Source organism: Oncorhynchus mykiss, chromosome 12, assembly GCF_013265735.2.
Source record: "Oncorhynchus mykiss isolate Arlee chromosome 12, USDA_OmykA_1.1, whole genome shotgun sequence".
NCBI lineage: Eukaryota > Metazoa > Chordata > Actinopteri > Salmoniformes > Salmonidae > Oncorhynchus > Oncorhynchus mykiss.
This window is the reverse complement of record NC_048576.1, coordinates 60,908,187-60,927,766: the sequence shown is the minus strand read 5'-3', so window position 1 is coordinate 60,927,766 and position 19,580 is coordinate 60,908,187. Positions and strand designations below refer to the sequence as shown.

Here is a 19,580-nt window from a genome sequence, read left to right as displayed (position 1 = left end):
CGGCCTAGGAGCAGAACGAGAGATTTGTACCTTGTCAGCTTGGGGATTTGAACTTGCAACCTTCCAGGTTACTAATCCAACACTCTAACCACTAGGCTACCCTGCCGCCCCCATCATCAGGGTATAATCACAAACACTGCGGTATGACTCGTTGATATAGTGCCAAAAGACACAGGTGTCTGTATTCATGGCCAAGAGTGGCCTAATATCATTGGTTAATTATCAAATATTAAAATGGCATACAAAGAACAGCATTCAAACAAGAAATGGATAGCATACGATCATAAATTCATTTTCGACTACACAAGCTTACAAACAATTACAATGGCAAAGTCACAATAATCACAAGAATGGCTTCAGATCCAAGTCTACGTATAGTCACAACGCATCTACATATAGTCACTCTTAGTGATTATGTGCGTCAAGTCATTATTCCACGGGGACCCAGGTGGCAAAAATAACCATCATTGGGACAGCGCACAGATGATTTCTGTGAGCGCTGGTATGCCATCCTGAACAAATGCTCTATTGATTTAATGACATTAAATTGTTGACCAGTTGAAGAAGGATTTTATTGAAATGGATAACACAATTAAAGACAAACGCACAGCTCTACAAATAGTTGTTAATGATGATGGCATATTCAATGAACTGATGAAAACTAACCAAGTTGTCTACAGAAGTAAAGGAACTTAAAATCAAGAAATTCAACCAAGACAAAAAAGGCCGAGGATAAAGTATACTTCTGGAGAAACCCTGACAAGGGAGGTCCTGCTCCTCCTCTCCATGGCAGACGCAGGAGGGATGCCGCTTACTTCGATCCACCCCCGTCTGATCAACGCTCTACAAACCATCGGCGTCCAGCCATCCAACCATCCAAGTGGTCGTTTTTTATTCAACGAGAGACTGGACCAAACGAAGGGCGGAGGTGGCTGCAGGCACGCGCATCAACGAGATGCCGCACCCGACGGGACTGAGTGTCTTTAATTTATCAAGCAAGATATTGAGCCCTGCCCATGTCTCTTTGCTTAATAAAGGGTTATCTTTTTTTGCCTTACAACCCAGTGCAACGATTTTGATGTTAAGGTAGACATGTTTAAGTTTTTTGGAAACATCCGTTTAAGGGAATACTTCAGCTCCCCTAATTCTGACACTTCCATTGAACCAGTAGGTTGCTCTCCTTGCACATACTCCGACTCCTTTTAGAAGCAAGAGTTATTTTATTCATCCAGCCAATCACTCTATCAAGACATATTGCAGACTTGTGGAAAAAGATGTTGGACATCTCTTTAAGAATAAACAGGGGCCTAAATCTTTCCATAATTTACCTAAGTATGAAAAACAAGCTTTGCTTGATATATAATCCGATATGTCAGTCCTTATTCATCCTGCTGATAAGGGTGGGTCGGTTGTGCTCATGGATAGGACAGTTTATGTAAATGAGTGTCATAGACAGCTGGTTGACAACATCTTTTACAAGAAACTCAGAAGTTACCCTACTTCACAATTTCAGAATACTATCTTTACTGTCCTAGATGGGTATTTAAGTTCTGATCAGATAACCAAAAAATAACATGACTTTTTGGCTATACAACACCCTAAAATTGCCACTTTCTACACTTTGCCGAAATTACACAACAATGTTACAAAACCTCCAGGGCGCCCCCTATTGTAGCGGGCATTGATGCAGTAACGGCCCCTCTATCTACTTTTGTTTACTTTTTTATTCGACCACTCGCAGAACAGCTTCCCTCCGTTGTAAAGGACACCAGCAGTATCATCTCTATCATTGAATCTCTTGATCCTCTCCCTGAGAATACCTTGTTAGTTACTTTTGATGTTGAGTCGTTATACACAAATATTCCACACGAGGGCGCTAATAAAGCTATGGAACATTTTCTTCTGCAACGTGACACTAATGAACTACCTTCCAGTGCATGCATTATAACATTGGCTGAAATAGTACTCATACATGTGTAACGGATGTGAAACGGCTAGCTTAGTTAGCGGTGCGCGCTAAATAGCGTTTCAATCGGTGACGTCACTTGCTCTGAGACCTTGAAGTATCAAATCAAATCAAATGTATTTATATAGCCCTTCGTACATCAGCTGATATCTCAAAGTGCTGTACAGAAAACCAGCCTAAAACCCCAAACAGCAAGCAATGCAGGTGTAGAAGCACGGTGGCCAGGAAAAACTCCCTAGAAAGGCCAAAACCTAGGAAGAAACCTAGAGAGGAACCAGGCTATGTGGGGTGGCCAGTCCTCTTCTGGCTGTGCCGGGTGGAGATTATAACAGAACATGGCCAAGATGTTCAAATGTTCATAAATGACCAGCATGGTCGAATAATAATAAGGCAGAACAGTTGAAACTGGAGCAGCAGCACAGTCAGGTGGACTGGGGACAGCAAGGAGTCATCATGTCAGGTATTCCTGGGGCATGGTCCTAGGGCTCAGGTCCTCCGAGAGAGAGAAAGAAAGAGAGAATTAGAGAGAGCATATGTGGGATGGCCAGTCCTCTTCTGGCTGTGCCGGGTGGAGATTATAACAGAACATGGCCAAGATGTTCAAATGTTCATAAATGACCAGCATGGTCGAATAATAATAAGGCAGAACAGTTGAAACTGGAGCAGCAGCACGGCCAGGTGGACTGGGGACAGCAAGGAGTCATCATGTCAGATAGTCCTGGGGCATGGTCCTAGGGCTCAGGTCCTCCGAGAGAGAAAGAGAGAAGGAGAGAATTAGAGAACGCACACTTAGATTCACACAGGACACCGAATAGGACAGGAGAAGTACTCCAGATATAACAAACTGACCCTAGCCCCCTGACACATAAACTACTGCAGCATAAATACTGGAGGCTGAGACAGGAGGGGTCAGGAGACACTGTGGCCCCATCCGAGGACACCCCCGGACAGGGCCAAACAGGAAGGATATAACCCCACCCACTTTGCCAAAGCACAGCCCCCACACCACTAGAGGGATATCTTCAACCACCAACTTACCATCCTGAGACAAGGCTGAGTATAGCCCACAGGATGACCACATCAGTGAATCAACCCACTCAGGTGACGCACCCCCTCCAGGGACGGCATGAGAGAGACCCAGTAAGCCAGTGACTCAGCCCCTGTAATAGGGTTAGAGGCAGAGAATCCCAGTGGAAAGAGGGGAACCGGCCAGGCAGAGACAGCAAGGGCGGTTCGTTTCGCCTTTCCGTTCACCCTCCCACTCCTGGGCCAGACTACACTCAATCATATGACCCACTGAAGAGATGAGTCTTCAGTAGAGACTTGAAGGTTGAGACCGAGTTTGCGTCTCTGACATGGGTAGGCAGACCGTTCCATAAAAATGGAGCTCTATAGGAGAAAGCCCTGCCTCCAGCTGTTTGCTTAGAAATTCTAGGGACAATTAGGAGGCCTGCGTCTTGTGACCGTAGCGTACGTGTAGGTATGTACGGCAGGACCAAATCAGAGAGATAGGTAGGAGCCAGCCCATGTAATGCTTTGTAGGTTAGCAGTAAAACCTTGAAATCAGCCCTTGCTTTGACAGGAATCCAGTGTAGAGAGGCTAGCACTGGAGTAATATGATCAAATTTTTTGGTTCTAGTCAGGATTCTAGCAGCCGTATTTAGCACTAACTGAAGTTTATTTAGTGCTTTATCCGGGTAGCCGGAAAGTAGAGCATTGCAGTAGTCTAACCTAGAAGTGACAAAAGCATGGATACATTTTTCTGCATCATTTTTGGACAGAAAGTTTCTGATTTTTGCAATGTTACGTAGATGGAAAAAAGCTGTCATTGAAATGGTCTTGATATGTTCTTCAAAAGAGAGATCAGGGTCCAGAGTAACGCCGAGGTCCTTCACAGTTTTATATGAGACGACTGACTGTACAACCATTAAGATTAATTGTCAGATTCAACAGAAGATCTCTTTGTTTTTTGGGACCTAGAACAAGCATCTCTGTTTTGTCCGAGTTTAAAAGTAGAAAGTTTGCAGCCATCCACTTCCTTATGTCTGAAACACATTCTTCTAGCAAGGGCAATTTTGGGGCTTCACCATGTTTCATTGAAATGTACAGCTGTGTGTCATCCGCATAGCAGTGAAAGTTAACATTATGTTTTCGAATAACATCCCCAAGAGGTAAAATATATAGTGAAAACAATAGTGGTCCTAAAACGGAACCTTGAGGAACACCGAAATGTACAGTTGATTTGTCAGAGGACAAACCATTCACAGAGACAAACTGATATCTTTCCGACAGATAAGATCTAAACCAGGCCGGAACTTGTCCGTGTAGACCAATTTGGGTTTCCAATCTCTCCAAAAGAATGTGGTGATCGATGGTATCAAAAGCAGCACTAAGGTCTAGGAGCACGAGGACAGATGCAGAGCCTCGGTCCGATGCCATTAAAATGTAATTTACCACCTTCACAAGTGCCGTCTCAGTGCTATGATGTGGTCTAAAACCAGACTGAATCATTTTGAATACATTGTTTGTCTTCAGGAAGGCAGTGAGTTGTTGCGCAACAGCCTTTTCTAAAATTTTTGAGAGGAATGGAAGATTCGATATAGGCCGATAGTTTTTTTATATTTTCTGGGTCAAGGTTTGGCTTTTTCAAGAGAGGCTTTATTACTGCCACTTTTAGTGAGTTTGGTACACATCCGGTGGATAGAGAGCCGTTTATTATGTTCAACATAGGAGGGCCAAGCACAGGAAGCAGCTCTTTCAGTAGTTTAGTTGGAATAGGGTCCAGTATGCAGCTTGAAGGTTTAGAGGCCATGATTATTTTCATCATTGTGTCAAGAGATATAGTACTAAAACACTTGAGCGTCTCTCTTGATCCTAGGTCCTGGCAGAGTTGTGCAGACTCAGGACAACTGAGCTTTGAAGGAATACGCAGATTTAAGGAGGAGTCCGTAATTTGCTTTCTAATAATCATAATATTTTCCTCAAAGAAGTTCATGAATTTATCACTGCTAAAGTGAAAGTCATCCTCTCTTGGGGAATGCTGCTTTTTAGTTAGCTTTGCGACAGTATCAAAAAGGAATTTCGGATTGTTCTTATTTTCCTCAATTAAGTTAGAAAAATAGGATGATCGAGCAGCAGTAAGGGCTCTTCGGTACTGCACAGTACTGTCTTTCCAAGCTAGTCGGAAGACTTCCAGTTTGGTGTGGCGCCATTTCCGTTCCAATTTTCTGGAAGCTTGCTTCAGAGCTCGGGTATTTTCTGTGTACCAGGGAGCTAGTTTCTTATGAGAAATGTTTTTAGTTTTTAGGGGTGCAACTGCATCTAGGGTATTGCGCAAGGTTAAATTGAGTTCCTCAGTTAGGTGGTTAACTGATTTTTGTCCTCTGGCGTCCTTGGGTAGACAGAGGGAATCTGGAAGGACATCAAGGAATCTTTGTGTTGTCTGTGAATTTATAGCACGACTTTTGATGATCCTTGGTTGGGGTCTGAGCAGATTATTTGTTGCAATTGCAAACGTAATAAAATGGTGGTCCGATAGTCCAGGATTATGAGGAAAAACATTAAGATTCACAACATTTATTCCATGGGACAAAACTAGGTCCAGCGTATGACTGTGACAGTGAGTGGGTCCAGAGACGTTGGACAAAACCCACTGAGTCGATGATGGCTCCGAAAGCCTTTTGGAGTGGGTATGTGGACTTTTCCATGTGAATATTAAAGTCACCAAAGATTAGAATATTATCCGCTATGACTACAAAGTCCGATAGGAATTCAGGGAACTCAGTGAGGAACGCTGTATATGGCCCAGGAGGCCTGTAAACAGTAGCTATAAAAAGTGATTGAGTAGGCTGCATAGATTTCATGACTAGAAGCTCAAAAGACAAAAACTTATTTTTTTTTTTTTGTAAATTGAAATTTGCTATCGTAAATGTTAGCAACACCTCCGCCTTTGCGGGATGCACGGGGGATATGGTCACTAGTGTAGCCAGGAGGTGAGGCCTCATTTAACACAGTAAATTCATCAGGCTTAAGCCATGTTTCAGTCAGGCCAATCACATCAAGATTATGATCAGTGATTAGTTCATTGACTATAATTGCCTTTTAAGTAAGGGATCTAACATTAAGTAGCCCTATTTTGAGATGTGAGGTATCATGATCTCTTTCAATAATGACAGGAATGGAGGTGGTCTTTATCCTAGTGAGATTGCTAAGGCGAACACCGCCATGTTTAGTTTTGCCCAACCTAGGTCGAGGCACAGACACGGTCTCAATGGTGATAGCTGAGCTGACTACACTGACTGTGCTGGTGGCAGACTCCACTATGCTGGCAGGCTGGCTAACAGCCTGCTGCCTGGCCTGCACCCTATTTCATTGTGGAGCTAGAGGAGTTAGAGCCCTGTCTATGTTGGTAGATAAAATGAGAGCACCCCTCCAGCTAGGATGGAGTCCGTCACTCCTCAGCAGGTCAGGCTTGGTCCTGTTTGTGGGTGAGTCCCAGAAAGAGGACCAATTATCTACAAATTCTATCTTTTGGGAGGGGCAGAAAACAGTTTTCAACCAGCGATTGAGTTGTGAGACTCTGCTGTAGAGCTCATCACTCCCCCTAACTGGGAGGGGGCCAGAGACAATTACTCGATGCCGACACATCTTTCTAGCTGATTTACACGCAGAAGCTATGTTGCGCTTGGTGATCTCTGACTGTTTCATCCTAACATCGTTGGTGCCGACGTGGATAACAATATCTCTATACTCTCTACACTCGCCAGTTTTAGCTTTAGCCAGCACCATCTTCAGATTAGCCTTAAAGTCGGTAGCCCTGCCCCCCGGTAAACAGTGTATGATCGCTGGATGATTCGTTTTAAGTCTAATACTGCGGGTAATGGAGTCGCCAATGACTAGAGTTTTCAATTTGTCAGAGCTAATGGTGGGAAGCTTCGGCGTCTCAGACCCCGTAACGGGAGGAGTAGAGACCAGAGAAGACTCGGCCTCTGATTCCGACCCACTGCTTAGTGGGGAAAACCGGTTGAGAGTTTCTGTCGGCTGAATGAGCGACACCGGTTGAGCGTTCCTACAGCATTTCCTTCCAGAAGCCGTGAGAAAGTTGTCCGGCTGCGGGGACTGTGCCAGGGGATTTATACTACTATCTGTACTTAGCAGTTCCCCTTGCTATGCAAGGGCCGCGGCTTTTGTGGAGCGATGGGTAACGATACTTTGTGGGTGACTGTTGTTGATCAATCAATCAATCAAATTTATTTTATATAGCCCTTCGTACATCAGCTGATATCTCAAAGTGCTGTACAGAAACCCAGCCTAAAACCCCAAACAGCAAGCAATGCAGGTGAAGAAGCACGGTGGCTAGGAAAAACTCCCTAGAAAGGCCAAAACCTAGGAAGAAACCTAGAGAGGAACCAGGCTATGTGGGGTGGCCAGTCCTCTTCTGGCTGTGCCGGGTGGAGATTATAACAAAACATGGTCAAGATGTTCAAATGTTCATAAATGACCAGCATGGTCGAATAATAATAAGGCAGAACAGTTGAAACTGGAGCAGCAGCACAGTCAGGTGGACTGGGGACAGCAAGGAGTCATCATGTCAGGTATTCCTGGGGCATGGTCCTAGGGCTCAGGTCCTCCGAGAGAGAGAAAGAAAGAGAGAATTAGAGAGAGCATATGTGGGATGGCCAGTCCTCTTCTGGCTGTGCCGGGTGGAGATTATAACAGAACATGGCCAAGATGTTCAAATGTTCATAAATGATCAGCATGGTCGAATAATAATAAGGCAGAACAGTTGAAACTGGAGCAGCAGCACAGCCAGGTGGACTGGGGACAGCAAGGAGTCATCATGTCAGGTAGTCCTGGGGCATGGTCCTGTTGATGTGTGCAGAGGGTCCCTGGTTCGCGCCCGGGTATGGGCGAGGGGACGGTCTAAAGTTATACTGTTACATTGATGCTGTTGACCCGGATCACTGGTTGCTGCGGAAAAGGAGGAAGGTCAAAAGGGGGGTGAGTGTAACGGATGTGAAACGGCTAGCTTAGTTAGCGGTGCGCGCTAAATAGCGTTTCAATCGGTGACGTCACTTGTTCTTGCGCCCGGGTATGGGCAAGGGGACGGTTTAAACTTATACTGTTACAGTGGTGCCGTGACCTTTCTTCTGGATCGGATCATCCTTCGCTGGATTTCCATCTCAGAACTTCGCCGTGGTTGCTGTTGAAGAATCAGATAAGACGTTGCTGGTGCAGTTTATGGCGATATCGCATTTTGCCACAAGAGGGCGCCACTAGAACGTTTTATCGAAATGTATGATTTCTCTGGCTGAGGCTCTTCACAGATAAACTATAACTTTGGTGTTACTTGTTTATTTGCAATTCTAATGTAAATCTGATATAAGTAGGGTGAGTTTTACTAGTGTACTAGATATAGGTTAGAGTTTGACGTGAGGTTTAAAAATATATATATATATATATATATATATATATATATACATGTTTTGCTGTTTACATTTTTATTAGGGTGTTGTTTTCCCATTGTTAAAATGGAAGGTGTTGGGAGAGGTAGGGGTTTCCTGTCATTTAATCTGTCACTATCTGTTGGTAGGGGTTCAACCAAAATTCCAGTTACTTCTACACCTATACCCAAACTGGAGGGTTTTGATGATAGTTTACCCAGTGAACAAGCACCAAACCAGCGTGCGTGAGTGCAGAGTTGGATGGTGAGACGTGCATTGCATGACGTGCAATTTTGTGTCGTTCTTATCAGAATAAAGCTACATGACTGGTGCTACATGTAGGAGTTCCGTGTCGATGACTGATTGTACACAACGCAAGAAGAGTACTGTTACACATGACTATTTCATGTTTCTAAATGTTTTCGTAATTCAGACGAAGGGTACTGCTATGGGATCCCCCATGGCTCCTAACTATGCTAATTTGTAAGTGGGTTACATGGAGAAACAGTCTTTTCAATCCTCTGAAAAATGTTTTCTTGCCTAACATCATCATTTGGAAACGATATATTGATTATATTTTTGTTCTATGGAGGGGTGATGCAAAACAGCTCCAGGCATTCCATGCTTTTCTTATCTCCTGTTCTGAGCATCTGAGATTTACTATGCAATCTGATACACGTCAAATCAGTTTTCTTGATCTTCTGATCTTGTGTGAAGATAATGTTCTATTCACTGATCTTTACAGGAAGCAAAACGCAGCATCATATGACGCAAAATGCATCATACTGGATAATTTCTGTATTTTGAAAGTTACATATCTTGACAACTTGATTGCTGATAAGCAACACACAAAAATGGGACTACGTCAACAATGGACTAATGAAACAAATACCAAAAGATTTGAGGTGGAATTTTCCTTTGATATTAACTTTTGCAGAGTTAAGCATTTCTTGCAGTAAAAGGATACACCAAATGTAGACAACATTTTTACTCAGGAACAGGAATGGAGAAATATGATTTCATTCTTTCAGTTTTCATCTTGAGAGAATGCGAATGTGCGAGAATGCGAATGTAGATACCATCTGTAGAGGTGTTATCTTTATCAGCATGATAGAAGCGGATAGTTTTTCAACCAAATAAAATATGTATCCAAGCAGTTTTCTATTTCCTTTACAACCGGTAATTTTGACATTTTGCACTGAAAAAATATTTCCCGTTTTTGTTTCTTTTTTTTTTCTTCTTTTTTTCCCTGGTAAATAAACGTCTTTGCTCTGCAAAAATAAGCATAGAAACTTTACCGATTTCAACTAGATTGAAGCATTCATTCGATCCATTTATGACATTATTCTGGTGTGCAAGGGATTATTTACTCTTCTGGCGCAACATATGACAGAAGAGAAGCTGCATGTATCTAATTACAGACAAGTTGACTACCAAAATCTCAGAAATTATAAACAGAAACAAATCATTCCACCATCTTTGACTAGCCTACAGTGCATTTTCTATATTAGTGGGGTAGGGGCTGTTGCGGAACTCAGAAGGTTACTTTATCACAAATAGGCTAGTCGTGTTGCGGATGGGTTATTAGCAATTGCGGGCGGGTGTTGAAAAAACCCCAGCTAACTCGCGCATCACTAATGTCGTGCCTCTACAGCCACCTACTGGTATTCACAGAACATTACAGTTGCTTCCCTCATTTTGGACATCAAGAAACACTGTTCCACAGGTTGGTGTGCAGTGTTTGTAAATTCCTGTAAATAATAAACTCAGGGAGTTATTTTTCCAATTATTAAAAAGGGCTCCACTTTCTAAATATCAGATTTTGAAGCAGCACAGGGTGATATTGTAGATGTTGTCTTCTGGAGAACACAGGCATTCTGACAAATGGTACAATTACATCAAAACAATGAAATCACACATCAACCAATGTGTCAAGTTAAGCTGGTGAATGTGTGTGTGTGTGAAATCAAATCGTATTTGTAAACAACAAGTGTAGACTAACAATGCTTACTTACAGTACGTGTGTGTATTGCAGCACAGTACAGACTTACGAAAATCACATGATTTCATAAGTGAAATTCCCATGTTTTGCACATGTAACTTTTTATTTCCCATAAAAATGCACATGTGAAACCATGTGGTTTTGGAACAGCTGATAATATTTAATGTGGATTTTCACATGTATTCACATTTTTACATGAGGCACTGCCAACAAAAAGTTGTTAGGATGTCTCCAGAACATCAGAAAATAGCCGCAGTGTTCTCCACTCAAATATTTGACACTGTGTATGTTTATTTATACAGTAAATACTATTCAACATGTTATTACCTGAGATTTGAACTCACAACCTCTTGGTTCACGGCATGCCAATCTTCCTGATGCACCACCCTGTCTGTGTCACTTTTTTAATATCACCTGTATTCCTACACTAAACTTAAAAGTACATCTCAGCTTTTGTATAATACACTCAATATATATATACTTTTTTAATTTATATTTATCATAGTGATTCAGGAGTAACATTTAAACAGAAAACCCTCAAATTGCTGAGAAAATACTGATTCATTTATAACTAAAATAGCAGATGCATTATAGGTAATAAATGTGTAGGGGATATTGTGGAAATTCTACACAGGGACACTCTAAGTCAATCTTAAATTAACAATTTCTAACACAGGGACACAGTCAATTTTAAATGAACATTTTTTTGATCAGCACGCTGGGGAGGTTCCAACCAATTCAATGCACCAAGTACACATGTTGATCAGAAGCTCTACCCGGGGAAGTCCCGTTAGTTCTCTTCTATACAGACAAGTTATATTTGCATGATTTAACCTATTTATCATTCATAATAAATGTTTGCTTCCTTCATGTGACAGACAAATACCTCGAGAGGCTTCTTCTCTCTAAGCTGAGGCCCTGTGATATCCCTTTCTCAAAGCAAGGTTCTTGGCGTAACCGCCAAATTGCAGATACTGATAGTGAGGATTCGTTCAATAAGTCACTTGCATGAACACATACATTGGTTATTAGAAAAGCACAAACTTAAAAAGTTCCATGTCAGGGTCTTCTGAGAAGGCTACAGACTTTGTGGCGCAGCATGAAGATCAGCGTAATGCAAAACGTGAGTTCAAATTCCTGGTTCGTTTGTACTGAGAAGTCAGTACTAAGTGATCAGGTGAAATGTAATCATACTGACTAAAGATTAGTAAAACACGTTTTTACACATTTTAGGTGAACAGCACACACCGCTTATCTTAAAAACCCCATACAATTTAATGAATTCACTTACAAAAAGCCATATGTGAAATAGCTATTTTCACATGTTGAGCTGAAATGTTCACTTCAAAACAAATGAGACACATGAGGTCAGTTGTTCACATGTTTTCACATACCTTCAGAAAGTATTCACAACCCTAGACTTTTTCCACATTTTGTTGTGTTACAGTGGGATATATACATTTAATTGTCTTTTTTTTGTTAATGATCTACACAAAATACTCTGTACTGTCAAAGAGAGAATTTTTTTAAAATCAAACACTAACATATATTGATTAGATAAGTATTTAACCAACTGAGTCAGTCAATACATGTTAGAATCACCTTTGGCAACGATTACAGCTGTGAGTCTTTCTGGGTAAGTCTCTAAGAGCTTTTCACACATTGATTGTGCAACATTTACCCATTATTCTTTTCAAAATTCTTCACGCTCTTTCAAAATGGTTGTTGATCATTTCCATGTCTTGCCATAGATTTTCAAGCAAATTTAAGTCAAAACTGTAACTAGGCCACTCAGGAACATTCACTGTCTTCTTGGTAAGCAACTCCAGCCTTGTGTTTTAGGTTATTGTCCTAATGAAAGGTGAATTAATCTCCCAGTATCTGGTGCAGAGCAGACTGAACCAGGTTATCCTCTAGGATTTTGCATGTCCTTAGGGAAGTGTACGTTATTTATAATAAGGGTTACCTGGAAAAAATCAGATCTCTGAAATGAGAACGGTTGGCACTCCCTTCAAGCAAAATATATTTTAACTAAACCCTCCCTGAACACTTGAAAAAAACAAGTGACCCTCCCCTATACCCCAAATAATTAAAACATACAGCGCATTCAGGAATTCGGACCCCCTCACTTTTTGTTACGTTACAACCTTAGTCTAAACCTTAGTCTAAACCTTAGTCTAAACCTTAGTCTAAACCTTAGCCTAAACCTTAGTCTAACATTTTTTATTTTATTTAACCAGTTAGGCCAGTGGAGAACAAGTTCTCATATACAACTGCGACCTGGCCAAGATAAAGCAAAGCAGTGCGACAAAAACAACAACACAGAGTAACACATAAACAAACATGCAGTCAATAACACAAAAGAAAAGAAAAATAGAAAAAAATAGACAAATATATGTAGTGTGTGCAAATGTAGAAGAGTAGGGAGGTAGGCAATAAATAGGGTAGTACAGTCGTGGCCAAAAGTTTTGAGAATGAAACAAATATTAATTTTCACAAAGTTTACTGCTTCAGTGTCTATAGATATTTTTGTCAGATGTTACTATGGAATACTGAAGTATAATTACAAGCATTTCATAAGTGTCACAGGTTTTTATTGACAATTACATGAAGTTGATGCAAAGAGTCAATATTTGCAGTGTTGACCCTTCTTTTCAAGACCTCTGCAATCCGCCCTGGCATGCTGTCAATTAACTTCTGGGCCACATCCTGACTGATGGTAGCCCATTATTGCATAATCAATGCTTGGAGTTTGTCAGAATTTGTGCTATTTGCTGCTATGAGTGCGGTGAGCCGGGGCACCTCGCGTGGAGATGTCCTGGCTGGGAGGAGGCCATGCCATCCGCATCCACCAGCTCTGGGGTAACCCGGATGGCGAGTTACGTCACCTCCTGTTGGGCGCACACCGAGACGGCCCCTCCGATGGTTCCTGTACGAATCGATGGCATCGACACCAGCGCTCTGCTGGACTCTGGCAGCATGGTGACCCTGGCCCACCCACAGTGGCTCACACGGGGCCCGAGTCGGACCCAGAGGAGGGAGACGACCCCGCTCCGGCAAGCAAGCCACCGTGCGAGGAAGACCTCAGGCTCCCCTTTATGGAGGTGGAGGCCCTAGACGGACCTCCCGACACTGGAATCCTCACGGGTCAGTTCGGGACGGCCTAGTTAGAAGACCCCAATCTCCAGAACGCTAGGGGCCAGGTGATTGCAGTGGATGGCGTACTGTTACCTGGGGTAAGTGATTGGCGCTACCCCCACTACGCAATCAAGCATAATTGATTGTATCAGGTAGCAAAGCATAATGGGGATGCAAAATACTTGTTCCTCATACCCAGCCAGTATGTCAGGACTGTGTTGCAGCTTGGCCACACCCACCTGCTTGCGGCACACCTGGGGATGGAGAAAACCAGGGAGCAGATCGAGAACTGGTTCCACTGGCTGGCCCGGAGTCAAGCGCGCCGTGTAGGACTACTGCCGTAGTTGCCCGGAGTGCTAGATCACAGCTCTGGGGTTCTCCGAGGTGCCGGGGCACATGGATCTTGTGGAACACCATATCCACACCCGTCCAGGAGAAAAAGTACGTAAACGGCCATACCGGATACCATAAGCCCGGAGGGTGGTGGTCCAGCGGGAAGTGGCGACAATGTTAGAAATGGGGGTACTGGAGGAGTCACACAGTGAGTGGTCTATCAACATAGTGCTGGTTCCAAAACCGGACGGAACCGTCCGCTTCTGTAATGACTTCCGGGGCCTGAACAAGGTCAGTAAGTTCGATGCCTACCCCATGCCCCAGGTGGACGAACTGATCGACCGCTTGGGGATGGCGAGAGACGTCAGCACCTTGGACCTGACGAAGGGGTACTGGCAGGTGCCACTGGCAGCGGCCTCCTGGGAGAAGACTGCCTTCTCCACCCCAGGGAGGGGGGGGGGGGGCTATACCACTACCGGGTTCTGCCTTTCGGGCTCCACGGGGAGCCTTTCAGTGACTCATGGACCGCGTCCTGCGGCCGCACAGTGAGTACGCCGCTGCTTATCTGGATGACATAATTGTGCACAGTGACAGTTGGGAGTCACATGTTTGCAGGTTACAGGCCGTGGTGGATGCGCTAAAGGATGCAGGTCTGACCGCGAACCCCCACAAGTGCAAGCTGGGCTACGCCGAGGTGGAGTACCTGGGCTATCAGATCGGGAGGGGTAATGTGAAACCCCAAGAAAAAAAAAATCGCTGCCATTAGGGGATGTCCGGTCCCCCGAACCAAGAGTCAGGTGAAGGCCTTCCTGGGGTTAGCAGTGTATTACAGTAGATTTGTACCTAACTTTGCCGCAATACCTTCTCCCCTCACAGACTTAACAAAGGCACGACTACCCCAGACAGGGCGATGGACAGAGGACACAGAGGCGGCGTTCCTGGCCCTGAAGGATGTGCTATGTTCGCACCCGGTACTCGTCACCCCGAACTTCTCAAAAAACCTCCTGGTCCAGACAGACACGTCTGACACAGGGGTAGGGGCCGTTTTGTCCCAAGAGCAGGAAGGCGAGGAGCAGCCCATCCAACCAGCCGTGGAGGCCAAATAAAAGGAGCATGGTGGCACACCGCGAGAGAGACCGACACCAAGCCACAGTAGAGAAGAAAGACGGAGCCAAACCGAAGTGATTTTCTTTGTTATGTTTATTTTCTGTGTTAGTAAAGTTGTTTTTGCGGACTAAAGCCTCCCCGTCTGTGTCGATCTCTGCACACTAAACCCAACACCCCACGGTTTACCACAAATGTAATTTACACATCCTGTACACGTATGTTCATAAATTCATCATCTATGGAAAATCATTTTACAGATGACCATGATTGTGTTAAAAAAATTCCCCTAATCTGCACTGGATACTTTTTTTGTCAAGCAGGCATGATGAATAATCAGTATGTTGAAATCACTTAGCATTATGAGTAAAGTGTTAGACATCACTGTTGACCTCAATGGCAAAAAATGATAATTACAGACTTGAATGCTGTCTGTCACTTTTCTCTCCAAACGTTCACTTGTCACTTTGAATCTGTAACATGTGAGATGAATTGAGTCAACAGGAAGCGGGGTGTAACTCGTGTTTTTATTCCAAACTGCCGTCTAAGGGGACTGAGCAATGGAGGATGGAGGAGGGGCCATGTCATACCACATCATCATACCACAACTTGCACCTTATAGCTCTGTTGCCACGGTAATCAAAACAGACCTCGTGTCAACTTCGAGTGAGAGGCTTGTGGTTAGAGCAGGGTGCGATGATGAGTGGCGCCGCAGAAGAGGAAATCACAGATAAAGGGGAAGAGGCAGTGAGATGAGAAAGCTGGACAATTAGGTATGTGTACTTTTCTGTGTATTTGCATAGATATTTTATTATCCATGTTGAGCAGAGTTATTGTTCTCTAATTGTATGAAATCGCTAGAAATCGCTAGACTTTTTCATCGAGAACTGACAACTTACTGGGTATGAGACTGAATGGCCATGGGAAGCAATGGGAGAGTTTAGTGTGCTACAGTACTACAAGCAAAACAAAGTAATCTGATTAGCTGGATGCCTCTGTCTCTCTCCCGTTTTCACGCTCTCACGCTCTCTCTCTCTTTATTTCTCATTTTCTTTCTCTCTACCTCTCTCTCCCACTATTTAAATATTTCTCTGTCCCCCTCTTTCTCGCACACAGACATGATGAGAGGGGCTCTGATTTCCCTTGCCCTGTGCCTTCCTCACCTCTTCGCCACTCTTGTCCTCCATTCCACCATTGCGGCTTCACCGAGCGCCACAGAAACCACAACAACAGTTCTAGACCTTAGTATCAGCACTCCAACATCAGACCCCCTGATGCTTCCACTCTCCACAACTGAAAACCACCCTGGTAGGACTAGTGGCACGTCTAAAACACCATTGAAGAAAAGCACTAGCTTAGCAGCTGTCAACAACTCAGGCCGAACGACTCATGGAAGAGGCATTCTCGGAACAGGAACTGCCACCACAGCCGTACAGAAGAGCAACAGGCACACAACTGCAGGAGACTTGAGGAAGGAAACAGAGAGCCACAATCACCATGAGACTCTTCCCTTCAGCAGACACACAGCCTCACCCACAACTGACCACCCCAGCATCACCACTCTCCCCAGGGAGGAAGGGACTGAGTATCATGACAGCAGCAACATTGAAATAGCGAGAGAACTGAACACACCAAATTCCATAGAGACTTGGGCTGCTGACACCAGTAATGACTCCAGGCTAGCGAAGCCACACTTAGACAGATCACAAGCAGCAGACCAGCACACTGCTACACAAGGACTAGAGACTGCTTCAGGAGATTACCACACAACACAGAGAGACTTCTTCACATTCACCCCAACTAGTAGAGCGACAGGTTTGAACAGAGGTAAACAAAGTAAGGCCAACAGCGTCGCAACAACAACGACGGTTTCACCTACGTACACAGTCACACGTCCTGGTTTGTATGAGCACATGACCGTGACTTACAGGGCTACCGGCTACAAAACACAACCTGACGACACAAGCCAGTTTAAGGACTACACCACAGCCACAGTTTCAATCCCCCATGCTGACAATAGCACAGCTCCATATATCAATGCAAACACATTTACAGATAATAACACAGACAACTACACAGACACACTTTCATACAGTAATACCACAACCTCTAATAATCGTAACACAACAGTACATTTGAATAAGAAAACTCATACTCATTCCCTTGGACACAACCACACAATCTCAGGCTATGACAACAGGCTGAACTACACAACTGAAAACAATGTGCATCATCGTCCTGAGTGCGGAGAGGCAGACGAAAGGTCCCCATCATTGCCTCCTGGCTCTTCTAGACTGGTCTGTTTCATTGTTCTGTGGGCTCTGGGATTGACTGCTTCGGTCTTCCTTGGTCTCACCGTCTTCCTATCGGTGCGTTTGTCAGTCCAGAGAGAGAGGGAGAGGAGAGTGAGGAGAGGAGGAGAGAAGGTGTCAGGGGTGGATCTGGAGAACCTGTGGGTTGACCAGATATCATCGGCGGAGGAGAGGGTGGAATTCTGGTACGCCAACGGCTCCACCGTGGGACCCGGCCATAAACAGAGGGAGAGAGGGAGGGAGAGGGTGAAGGAGAGGGGGAGGAGGGAGCAGGTGAGGCAGAAAGGGGTAGAGTGTGACAACCTGTGGGCTCAACCCAAAGTGACACTGGAGGACATCACTGATTTCTGGTATGCAAATGGAAGCGCGATACCAGAAGAAACTACAGACCAAACATTGTTGGAGACCTGCGTATGATTCAGTTTTTTGTACTACAGTGCTACAATTTACCTGGAATTACTTTGGAGAGAAATGTTCATGCTTAGTTCACCAATTCCATGGCAGATTTGAAAACTATAATCCTGACAGAGTTTAAACATTTCCAATATGAATTGATAATCTGTATGTTTATTGGCTGTAACAAAAGTATAAGATCTACATAAGTCTACTGAAAGACAGATTAAGCCTGGGTCTGATCAGAGAGAGAGGAATAGAGAGAGAGATTAGAACAACATGTCTAACTGGAAATAACACTTGATAAGAGAGTTCCCATTTTAAGACAATTCAGACCTTGTTAGTGACACATCATCGTCATGTGTCAAACAGCAACGAGGAGAAAGGTGCCATTTCTACAAACACACCGAGACAAATACCGTTGACTCCTAATACTGTACATGCACTGTTATCAGGAGCTAGTCAAATAAAAAGGATTGGTGAACTGCACTGGGCATAAACAATTTAGCTTAATTTATCTGACTGACACGTTTTCATGCGTACTGTATTCCAGATAATAGTATAGTTAAGGTCTTATTATAGATAAGCTGTTTAAATACAATTTGATTTGATTTGAAAGGTGTATGTCACATTCACGTGTTTAGCAGATGTTATTGCAGGTGTAGCGAAATGCTTGTGTTTCTAGTTCCAATAGTGCAGTAATATCTAACAAGTAATATCCACAATCTAAAGTAAAGGAATGGAATTAAGAATATATAAATATTTGGACGAGCAATGTCAGAGCGGCATAGACTAAGATACAGTAGAATATGATAGAATATAGTATTTACATATGAGATGAGTAATACAAAATATGTAAACATTATTAAAGTGACCAGTGCGGGGGGTGGAGGGATGCTCCCGTGCTCCCTCTGCTGTTTCCTGAAGTCTGCAATCAGCTCATTGGTTCTGCTGACGTTACGTGAGAGGTTATTTTCCTGGCACCACACTCCCAGGGCCTTCACTTCTTCCCTGTAGGTTGTCTCGTAATTGTTGGTAATCAGGCCTACTACTGATCTGCAAACTTGATGATTGAGTTGGAGGAGTGCGTGGCCACTCAGGGCCTCGAGCTTAATGATGAGCTTGGAGGGTACTATGGTGTTGAATGCTGAGCTATGTCAATGAACAGCATTCTCACATAGGTACTGTATTCCTCTTGTCCAGATGGGATAGGGCAGTGTGCAGTGTGATGGTGATTGTACAGTCTGTGGACCTATTGGGGCGGTAAGCAAATTGAAGTGGGTCTAGGGTGTCAGGTAAGGTAGAGGTGATATGATCCTTGACTAGTCTCTCAAATCACTTCATGATAACAGAAGTGGGGGCGATAGTCATTTAGTTCAGTTACCTTTGCTTTCTTGGGTAGACGAACAATAGTGGACATCTTGAAGTATGTGGGGACAACTGACTGGGATAGGGAGAGATTGACTGTCCGTAAACCCTCCAGCCAGCTGGTCTGCGTATGGTCTGATGACACGGCTAGGGATGCCGTCTGGGCCGGCAGCCTTGTGAGGGTTAACACACTTAAATGTCTTACTCACGTCGGCCACGGAGAAGGAGAGTCCACAGTCCTTGGTAGCGGGCCACGTCGGTGGCACTGTGTTATCCTCAAAGCGGGCGAAGAAGGTGTTTAGCTTGTCTGGAAGCAAGACGTCCGCGACATGGCTAGTTTCCCCTTTGTAGTTCGTGATTGAAGCGTGAAGCCGTTGACTCCACTTTGTCTCTATACTGATGTTTTGCCTGTATGATTGCCTTACGGAAGGAACTGAATGCCTTCAACTGGAATATGTGTATTCCACATTTAACACAACCCCTCTGAATCAGAGAGGTGCGGGGGCTGCCTAAATCGACAT

At 43.9% G+C, this 19,580-nt stretch overlaps 1 protein-coding gene across 1 annotated transcript; it reads left to right on the top strand.

The window, feature by feature from the left end:
- Positions 1 to 15,630: 15,630 nt before the first annotated feature.
- si:ch73-248e21.5 lies at positions 15,631 to 18,384 on the top strand. Its single transcript, XM_021626057.2, has 2 exons — positions 15,631 to 15,759; positions 16,103 to 18,384. Exon 2 carries the CDS (start codon positions 16,105 to 16,107, stop codon positions 17,713 to 17,715), a length of 1,611 nt encoding a protein of 536 aa, XP_021481732.2. The 5' UTR covers positions 15,631 to 15,759; positions 16,103 to 16,104; the 3' UTR covers positions 17,716 to 18,384.
- Positions 18,385 to 19,580: the final 1,196 nt, after the last annotated feature.